The 10,133-nt window shown below is 45.4% G+C and overlaps 1 protein-coding gene and 1 pseudogene across 4 annotated transcripts in view; one reads left to right on the top strand and one right to left on the bottom strand.

Annotated features, from left to right (window-relative positions):
• Positions 1 to 3,003, bottom strand: part of XPA (XPA, DNA damage recognition and repair factor) — a 23,077-nt gene extending 20,074 nt beyond the window's left edge. For 2 of the 4 annotated variants that reach the window (XM_050762234.1, XM_050762237.1), the window contains exon 1: positions 2,733 to 3,003. In XM_050762234.1, the coding sequence (XP_050618191.1) occupies positions 2,733 to 2,904 (172 nt within the window). In that variant the 5' untranslated portion in view covers positions 2,905 to 3,003. Of the gene's footprint in view, positions 1 to 1,752; positions 1,847 to 2,732 lie in introns of all 4 variants that reach the window. The other 2 variants (XM_050762235.1, XM_050762236.1) reach the window with 2 other exon arrangements.
• A 1,529-nt stretch (positions 3,004 to 4,532) lies between these two features.
• Positions 4,533 to 5,795, top strand: LOC126937280 (keratin, type I cytoskeletal 18-like; annotated as a pseudogene).
• The last annotated feature ends 4,338 nt before the right edge of the window (positions 5,796 to 10,133 follow it).

Genomic DNA, 10,133 nt, shown 5'->3' with positions numbered 1-10,133 from the left:
ACGTATGCATATCTGACAAAGGGGTCACATTCAGAATACATAATAAAATCCTCTAAGTCAGTAAAAGACAAATAACCCAACTTTTAAAAACAGGCAAAAGATCTGAATAGGCACTTAACAAATGAGGATATCCAAATGGCCAAAAAGCACATGAAAAGGTTCTCATTATCTCTAATCATTGGGAAAATACAAATTAAAACCATAATGAAGTATCATTAGACTCTCACCAGAATGTCTAAAATGAAAAAGACTGACAATACCAAGTGTGAGGATGTGGAGCAACCAGAACTGCCATACATTGCCGGTGAGACTGGAAACTGATACAATCACTGTTTGGCAATACCTACTAAAGCTGAACATAACTAGACCTCTCCTATGACCCAGCAATTCCATCTCCAGGCATATACACAAGAGAAGTGTGTATGTCCACTAAAGCACATAAACAGGAATGTGTACAGAGGTTTCATTCCTAACAGCCCCAAAGTGGAAACAACCCAAATAGCCACCAAAAGGAAAACGGAAAAATTGCAGCATAATACAAAAGAATCTATACAACATCTAAATGCACAAACTACCAATGCATGCAACAAAATGCCTGAATCTCTCAGATACTATGTTGCACAAAAAAAGGGCAGATACTGTACAGACTCAATGTACATCAATTTCGGAAAGAGGTAATACCAATCAAATGGTCAGAAGAGTATTACTTCTGAGAGTAGAGAGTGGACACCGACTAGGAAGGCGCAACAGGAAAACTTCTAAGGTTCTGGAAGTGTACATATCTTGATTACTATGGTGTTTACACAAGCATTCACATAGGTAAAATTCAGATGAGTACATTTTACAGTATGTTACACCTCCATTTTTTAAAATAAGACAAATTTAGTATGTTTTATTCTGCTAAAGTCAATCCCCTTCTCTGGCCTCAATTTCTCCCTCTATTAAATGAAAGGATTAGATTATAAGCTTGTTTCCACTGTTAATAGCAATTCTCACTATAACACCTGTTCATTTCTCTGTATCCCTTCATTAGACTGAGTGCCTTTACCTGTATACTTCTGACAAACAGTAAACATTCCATGAGTACCGACTGGATGGTTAGAAACCAATGAACCTACCAGAATATGTAATATAAATAGCAAAGTAAATGAATGGAATGACAGTAAGCACAATGAGAATTCAGAACAGGGAAGGCTGGAGTAGTCGAGCCCATGACTTCAGCAGGATCCTAAACAACGCTAACTCATGCCCAAAACAAAGCCCAATTTCTCTCTGCTGCTATGACTTGCTGTTTCCCCAGGACCTTAGCAACACTCTTTGTATTCTAAGCAAGTTTTTTCAGTCTCTTTCATGGCGTATGTCATGGCACACAGAGAAAAAGAAAACTGTATAGTACTTGGAAATAAAAGTATCACAAAGATAAAAAATCCCGGCACTTACCTAACTCTTGAAACATGGTGGGTTGTACTCAACGCTACAATACAGTTCAGTTCTTGGGGAACTGCCTAAGAAATCTTACAGAATGTTCATTCTACCTTGCTTTCCATGATAACAAGTTTAATTTAATACCAGTTTTTGCTATTTTGTACCTTGTGTTCCACAGCCATGTAGTATAGATCTATGGAAACCTTTATGGAATCATGACTATGAATTAATCAGTGCAAATGAACTTTCTGTCCAACTCTAGTGTGTCTCAAGTTGAGAAAGGAATAAAAGGAAACCACTATAAAGCAGAAAGAATGAGACCAGTACCATCAAAAGTAGCTGGAATTTGCAGTTTCGGTGTTAGTACGAATATCAAGACATGCTGCCAGCTTCAGACTCTTCTCACTCTCACTACATCTGGCTGATAAAAAAAAGAGTAATAGATAATACAGCTGTAAACTGTGCTCGACACAGGACAGTACAGAGCTCTAGGAACACATGTACTTCATGTTATAGAGGTCGTCCTGAAGAACTGGCTATCAACGAAACTATATTTCAAGTACCCTGGAAAAAATTATTAGTTGGCCCCAGTGGCAAATTCCATAAAAGAATAATCTGCAATGAGAGATCAGTCTTTAATTTACTTCAATCAATAAACATGTTTTGAGTATCTAGCTTTTGCCAAGAAATCGTACAGGTCACATGTCCAAGAAATAGACTCATGGAATCTATGGATTAGAATCTTAAAGGTTTACTATCCAGTCCCTTCTGATTGCTGAATCTCCTCTCCTCCACATAAGTAAGGGTTCTTCCAGTTCCTATTTGAGCACTTCTAGTAACCGGTAGCTCATGAGAAGCAATCCGTTAGACTTTTGGCAACTCCAATTGCTGAAAGTTCTCCCTAACAAACACCAAGATCTGCCTCTTCCACCAACTAGTTCTAGGTATATAGGCTAGAATCAAGAACTAGTCTAACTCCTCTTTCTGGGACAGCTGAGGCCCTGACACCTGGCAGTGGCTGGCACCTCCCAGCCGGGGCGGCTGCAGCCCTAAACGAAAAATCGAAGCTGAGCAGCCCAGGTGCACCAAAGAAGGCCCAGGGGCGACCGCGGAACGCTCTGTGGTCGTGGACAGGCCGCTCTGACAAGGCGGCTGGGCGGATTCCCTCTACGACTGGGGAAGAATCTGCGCACAGACGCCAGCGCAGTTGCCTCGACCCCCGGGCCCCGGGACTCGGCTCGCACGAGCCAGTCTGGGGACCGGGGAGGCGGGGAGAGGGAAGGGGCAAGCGCCGCCGCGACCCAAACCTCCAGTAGCCGCAGCCGCCGTCGCCGGGTAGGGCCGGGCAGCCAGCCGGGCCTGGCGCAGCATCAGTGCCCGCTGTCTCTTCCGCTCGACACTCGCCCGCACCGAGGCAGGCAGCTCCGCGGGTTGCTCTAAAGCCGCCGCCTCCGGCGAAACCCCGTCGGCCGCCGCCATCTCCGACCTACTCCGAGGACCCAGCTCCCAGGCCCACGCACGCGCACTGCGCGCCCAGGCGAGCCGACCGCCCGGCACAGTCTCCGCGTTCCCCGTACCCAGCGGCCTTTCGAAGTGAGAGCGCCTGCGCAGTTAAGGGGCTCGGCGTGGCCTGCAGGGGCGCTGTGCGGAGTCTGGGCATGCGCGGACACGGAGTACCCACCTACCTACCTGCTCACTTGTCATCTGGGAGAAGAGTCCCTGCTGAGATCATATGTCAGGACCTGGTCACCTTTAAAATAGGTCTCGCTTGGTGATTCAGAGTATAGGCTTTGGAGTCAGGCCTGGGTTAAGTCTGAACTCTTGACAGTTAAAGTCTGTGTGACCTTGGGCAAGTTACTTAACCAGAGTTCAGTTTCTTCAGTAGTAAAATGAGGATAATTATGGAACCATTTACTGAGTCGCTGGGAAGATTAGATTGCCAGGACAATACCTGGCACGTAAAAGACCTCAAAAAATGGTAACAGTGAATAGTAGTAGTGCCAGTCATAGAGCCCAACAGATGATAGTTCTGATTTCATGTTGGATACATGGCCTAGAGACACAGCCTTAGACTTAAAATGAGAAGACCTGGGTCGAAACTCCCAGTTAACTTGCTGTGTGACATCAGGCAAATGCAGCACTTGGTCCAGGGCTGATATGCATAAGGTTGGCTACCTTTTCCATGGAATATTCCTGCAGTGAGGATGAGCTGCTGCCAGGTAGACAGTGGGTTTGGATCTGGGCCAAATATCCTGACTTCCCAAAAGTGTGGCTAGTGGAACAAAAGAAACATAGCAGGCTACCCCAAAAATGTATGCTTTCCCTTTGTTACAAATAATACTTAATTGAAACCAGAAAACATTAACTTCTAATTACTACATGTACCATTTAGGACTGGCTTTTAGAAAGACAACCTGACACACTGATGTTTCCCACTAATATTCAATGGTTAACGTTTCAGAAACACAGTTCAGTAGTTCTAGTTTATCGGTCATACATACATAAAGCTGCAAAACCTTGTATAAAGCAGTTACATGCTGAAATCTTCTGGTTGAATTGGAGATAGAAATCTCAAGCCATCCGCATCTCCCTTCCCCTCAGATCTTTCTTTCTCCCTATCCATCGATCTTTCCCAGGTGAAAATATTTCAAATTCCATAACACCAAAAGCACAAGCAGCAAAAGAAAAAAAAACTGGACTTCATTAAAATTAAAAACTAGGCTGGGCACAGTGGTTCACACCTGTATTCTCAACACTTTGGGAGGCCAAGGCAGGAGAATCACTTGTCATGAGTTCAAGACAAGCTGAGGCAACATAGTGAGACCCTATCACTATTAAAAAAAATAATAGTTGGTAAGGTGCAGTGGCTCATGTCTGTAATCCCAGCACTTTGGGAGGCCAATGCAGGAGGACTGCTTGAGCCCAGGAGTTCAAGACCAACCTGGGCAATGTAACAAGAACCCATCTCAGGAGGTCAAGGCTGCAGTGAGCTGTGATGGCACCACTACCCTCCAGCCTGGGCAACATAGTAACATCCTGTCTCAAAAAAAAATTAAAGTCATCGGCAAAGCCTGAGTCCTGTCCTCTCACTCTCCTCCCTGGACAGCATGAGCTTCACCACTCGCTCCACCTTCTCCACCAACTACCAGTCCCTGGGCTCTGTCCAGGCGCCCGGCTACAGTGCCTGGCTGGTCAGCAGCAAAGCCACTGTCTATGCAGGCGCAGGGGGCTCTGGTTCCCGGATCTCCGTGTCCCGCTCCACCAGCTTCCTGAGTGGCATGGGTTCTGAGGGCCTGGCCGCGGGAGTGGTCGGGGGTCTGGCAAGAATGGGGGGCATCCAGAACAAGAAGGAGATCACGCAAAGCCTGAACAACTGCCTGGCCTCCTACCTGGACAGAGTGAGGAGCCTGAAGACCAAGAACCGGAAGCTGGAGAGCAAAATCTGGGAGCACCTGTAGAAGAAGGGACCCCAGGTCAGAGACTGGAGCCATTACTTCAAGACCATTGAGGGCCTGAGGGTTCAGATCTTCACAAATACTGTGGACAATGCCTGTATTGTTCTGCAAATTGACAATGCCGGTCTTGCTGCTGATGACTTTAGAGTCAAGTATGAGACAGAGCTGGCCATGTGCCAGACTGTGAAGAGCCACATCCATGGGCTCCACAAGGTCACTGATGACAAATGTCACTCAGTTGCAGCTGGAGACAGAGATCGAAGCTCTCAAGGAGGAGCTGCTCTTCATGAAGAAGAACCATGAAGAGGAAGTAAAAGGCCTACAAACCCAGATTGCCAGCTCTGGGTTGACTGTGGAGGTAGATACCCCCAAATCTCAGGACCTCGACAAGATCATGGCAGATACCAGGCGCAATATGACGAGCTGGCTCAGAAGAACCAAGAGGAGCTGGACAAGTACTGGTCTCAGCAGATTGAGGAGAGCACCTCAGTGGTCACCATGCAGTCCACCGAGGTTGGAGCTGCTGGGATGATGCTCACAGAGCTGAGACATACAGTCCAGTCCTTGGAGATCGACATTTCCATGAGAAATCTGAAGGCCAGCTTGGAGAATAGCCTGAGGGAGGTGGAGGCCTGCTATGCCCTGCAGAGGGAGCAGCTCAATGGGATCCTGCTGCACCTGGAGTCAGAGCTGGCACAGACCTGGGCAGAGGGACAATGCCAGGCCCAAGAGTACAAGGCCCTGCTGAACATCAAGGTCAAGCTGGAGGCTGAGAGCACCGCCTACTGCTGCCTGCTGGAAGATGGCGAGGACTTCAATCTCGGTGATGCCCTGGATAGCAGCAACTCCATGCAAACCATCCAAAAGACCACCACAAGCTGGGTAGTGGATGGCAAAGTGGTGGCTGACCAATGACACCAAAGTTCTGAGACATTAAGCCAGCAGAAGTAGGATACCCTTTGGGGAGCAGGAGGCCAATAAAAAGTTCAGAGGTCAAAAAAAAAATTAAAAACTTTTCTGCATCAAAGAACACTATGAAGAAAATGAGGGTAAAAAGCCCCACAGAATGGGAGAAAATATTTGCAAATCAGATATCCAATAAGGATCTAGTATCCAGAATTTATAACAAACACTTCCAGCTCAACAACAAAAAGAAAACCCAATTTAAAAATGAGCAAGGAACTTAAATCGACATTTTTTCGAAGAGAATGTACAGATGGCCAACAAACACATGAAACAATATTCATCATTAGTCATTAGGAAAATGCAAATTAAGGCACAGTGAGATACCACCTCACACCTCCAGGCAACCCTTCCTGCTCTGATTTCAACCCTGCCAACAAACCCCCCTCTCTCAGTCCCTCCCACCACCATCTCCTCCTCCTTCTCCTTCGGCTCCTCTCCCCCACCCCCTTATCCTGGTCCTCCATCCCAACCTTCCTTCTCCACCACACACCCGGTCTTGTACCCAACCCCCTTCTGCCAAAGGTCACTCCCACAACCAAATGTTTTCCAAAGTCCTTCCCTTGCGAAAGGTGTCAGGGTCGAAGGTATAGTCCAAATTCATGTTCCCTTCTCCCTAGCCAACCTCTCCCAGCTTAAAAAGAGACTCAGCTCCTTTTCCACAGACCCCATTTCCTCGCGCAAGGAATTTCTGTATGTCACTCAATCTTATGACCTTACCTGGCATGACATTTATGTCATCCTCTCCTCCTCCCTCACCCCGGAGGACAGGGAATGCATCTGGACAGCCACCCAAGCCTATGCAGACACTCTCCACCAACAAGATGCTGCCCATAACCTTATAGGGACCCTAGCTGTCCCCAGAACTGACCCCAATTGGGATTATGAGGCAGTTTCCTCAGACAGACAGAAACGAAGCCATATAATATCATGCCTCCTAACTGGCATGGATAAAGCTGCCCTTAAGGCTGTAAACTATGAAAAGATAAAAGACATCACACAAGGCCCCAATGAACATCCTGCTCTTTTCTTCTCCCTCATTTCAGGGGCCATAACTAATTATACCACCTTAAGCCCTGATACCCATGAGGGCAGAATCTATCTACCCATTTACACTTCATTTCCCAGTCAGCCCCCAACATCTGAAAGAAACTTAAAAAACTAGAAGATGGCCTTCATACCTCCCAAAGAGACTTAATCAAAGTGGCCTTTATGGTCTTTAATGATGATGGCTAGAATTTTGAAAAATAACAAAACAAAGAAAAGAAAAGAAGTATTGGCAAGGATGTAAAAAAAAAAAAATGGAACCTCATGCGTTATTGGTGGGAATGTAAACTAGTGCAGCTGCCGTGGAAAACGGTTTGACTGTCCCTCAAAACACGAAACATAGGATTACCATATGAGTCAGTAATTCAACTCATGAGTATATTCCCACAAGAACTAAAAACAGGTGTGCAAACAAAAACCTGCACACAAATGTTCACATAGCACTATTCACAATAACCAAAAACTGGAAACTACCCAACTGCCCATCAACTGATGAATGGATAAACAAAATAGAGTATATCCACACAAAGAAATATTATTTGGCCAGGCACGGTGGCTCACGCCTGTAATCCCAGCACTTTGGGGGGCCAAAGCGGGTGGATCACAAGGTCAGGAGATCAAGACCACCCTGGCTAACACGGTGAGACCCCATCTGTACTAAAAATACAAAAAAAATTAGCCGGGCATGGTGGCGGGTGCCTGTAGTCCCAGCTACTCAGGAGGCTGAGGCAGGAGAATGGCATGGACCTGGGAGGCGGAGCTTGCAGTGAGTGGACATCTCGCCACTGCACTCCAGCCTGGGCGACAGAGCAAAACTCGGCCTCAAAAAACAAAAACAAAAACAAAAACAAAAAAAAAAAGAAAAAGAAAAGAAAGAAAAAGAAATGTTATTCAGCCAAAAAAAAAGAATGAAGTACTGATACATGCTACAACATAGATAAACCTTGAAAATATTATGCTAAGTGAAAGAAGCCAGACATGAAATGCTACAGAGTGTATAATTCCATTTACATGAAACATTCAGAATAAGCAAACCTACAGTGACAGAAAGCAGATTAGTAGTTGCCATGGGCTGAAAGGAAGAGGAACCAGGGAGTGAGTGCTTAATAGATAAGGGGTTTCCTTTTGAGACAATAAAAATATTCTGGAACTAGATGGTGGTGATGGTTGCACGACATCGTGAATGTACCACATGTCACTAATGGTCAGTTTTACTTTAGGTACATCATATCACAATTGAAAAAAAAAAAAACCTCAATATCTCTCCGGGCCCAGGTAGGTAATAGAAGTTAAAGAACCTAGCCAGTTGTGAAACTGAGGCAAACTGGAGTGTGGAGATCCCCTTTAAAGAGGACAGCTACTGTACAACTCCAGCTGGTGGTTTTAAAGAAAGAATTTGGGACCCTTGTTGCCAGATTTTTCAATCTTTCAAGAAAAGGAAAAATCAAATTCGAATGCACATAGAAGTCTCTTGTAACTTGTTAAATACATATTCTGACTCAGTAGGTCTAATGGTAGGACCCAAAATATGCATTTCTGTTTTTTAGACTTTATCATTGGAATAATATTAAGTTCACAGTCAAACTGAGAGTAAGATACAAAGATTTTCCACATACTCCCTGCTCCCACACATACATATCCCCCCCATTATTAACGTCCCCAACCAGAGTGATACATCTGTTACAACTGATAAAGCTATATTGACACGTCATCATCACCCAAAGTCCACAGTTTACATTAGGGCTGCTCTTGGAGTTGTACATTCTGAGTTTGAACAAATGAATAATGGCATGTGTCTACCATTACAGTAAAGAATGTCTGTGTCTAATAAGAAATGGCATTATCTCTGGTGGTGCTACAGCACCACAGATCACACTCGGAATGGTAAGAGTCTAGATTACAGGTTCCCAAATTTGGCTGTACCGGGAAGCACCCGGAGTGTTTAATAAATACCAATGCTTAGGCCCCACCCCCAGGGATTCTGATGTCAGGGGGTCAGAGTGAGATCTGAGCATCAGGATTTGTAAAGCCCCACCCCCACCCCCTACATCATTCTGATGGGCAGCCAAATTTGAGAGCCCGCATACTAGATGGCCCCTATGGTCCCCACAGCCCTAATAATCCTGATGTGGTGAAATATTTCTAGAGGGCAAGGTCACAGTTTTCCCCCAAGGTAACCTTTTGAAAATAATTAATCCAGAGAATCTCCTCCCCAACAAAGCATTCCAAGCCTCAGTGCTGGAGAATGTGACCTACAGCTCAGATGCCATACAGGCCGTAGATTCTGTAACTCTTGGCAGCTTTTGTAACTGTGGTCTTCTTTTGCTGGTAACTCCCTCTTCTTTGGTGTACTGACCTTTGTTAGCAAGTTTCGTATAGTTGGGTCTGCATTGTTAGTCAACCGAGCTAAAATGACTCCTTTGGAGAAATGAAGAATGCGTGCCCGAATCCATGTAGCCCACAGGGTGCCAGGCTTGAGGGCCTGCCCAGAGCAAAGCAGCATGAGTCATTTTGGTCAGGGCACAAAAGGAAAACAGGCAAGGAAAACAGAGCAGTAGATGTGTTCTTGCCTCTCCTGATTCAGTCTCGGGGAAACCTGTGACTGCATTTATCTTCCTGCTTTCTACCTCCCTCACCTACCAACACACCTGTGGTCCTGGCTCAAAGAGGGATACTTAACGAAGCACAGAAAGAATTGAAAGCCCTCACCGAAGCCTCAAAAAGAGCAGGAAGATAAGAATGGAGGCCAGAAAGGAGAGTGAGAAACTTGGCAGGGTTTCCTAACAGGGCCTGCTCTCTAAGTGCGTTACCCGGGTGACTCATGCCTGAGATGACAGGGTATGAACACATTTGTCTTTATTATCTAGTAAATAGTACCTGTGTGTGGCTTTCTTTTTTGTTTTTATTTCTTTCCTGGTTCCCTGGAGCTTTACTTCTTAATGTGGTCACTTTGAACATCATTGGCATCAATTCACAACAGGGAAACATCTGTGAGAAGAAGCACACTAAGTGGGGAATCTTTCTGGAACGAGGACGCAGCAACACAGAAATTAGCCTGATCCTGTTGCCTTAAGCTACATTCATTTAGTACTCCAGGAAATGCAGTCTCTTTTTTCTGTGATCAGCCAGACAAATCCTCCTTCTGAAGAAACTTAGATTTCAACCTCCCTGAACCAAAAGGAAAAAAAGAATTGGGCAAAAACATCATAGTGGAGCATCTATCAACAAAATGTGTGCGCGGAG

The sequence above is a fragment of the Macaca thibetana genome, chromosome 15 (assembly GCF_024542745.1).
Source record: "Macaca thibetana thibetana isolate TM-01 chromosome 15, ASM2454274v1, whole genome shotgun sequence".
Classification (NCBI taxonomy): Eukaryota; Metazoa; Chordata; class Mammalia; order Primates; family Cercopithecidae; genus Macaca; species Macaca thibetana.
Note: the sequence above shows the minus strand (reverse complement) of the source record. Positions and strands in the feature narration are given on the sequence as shown.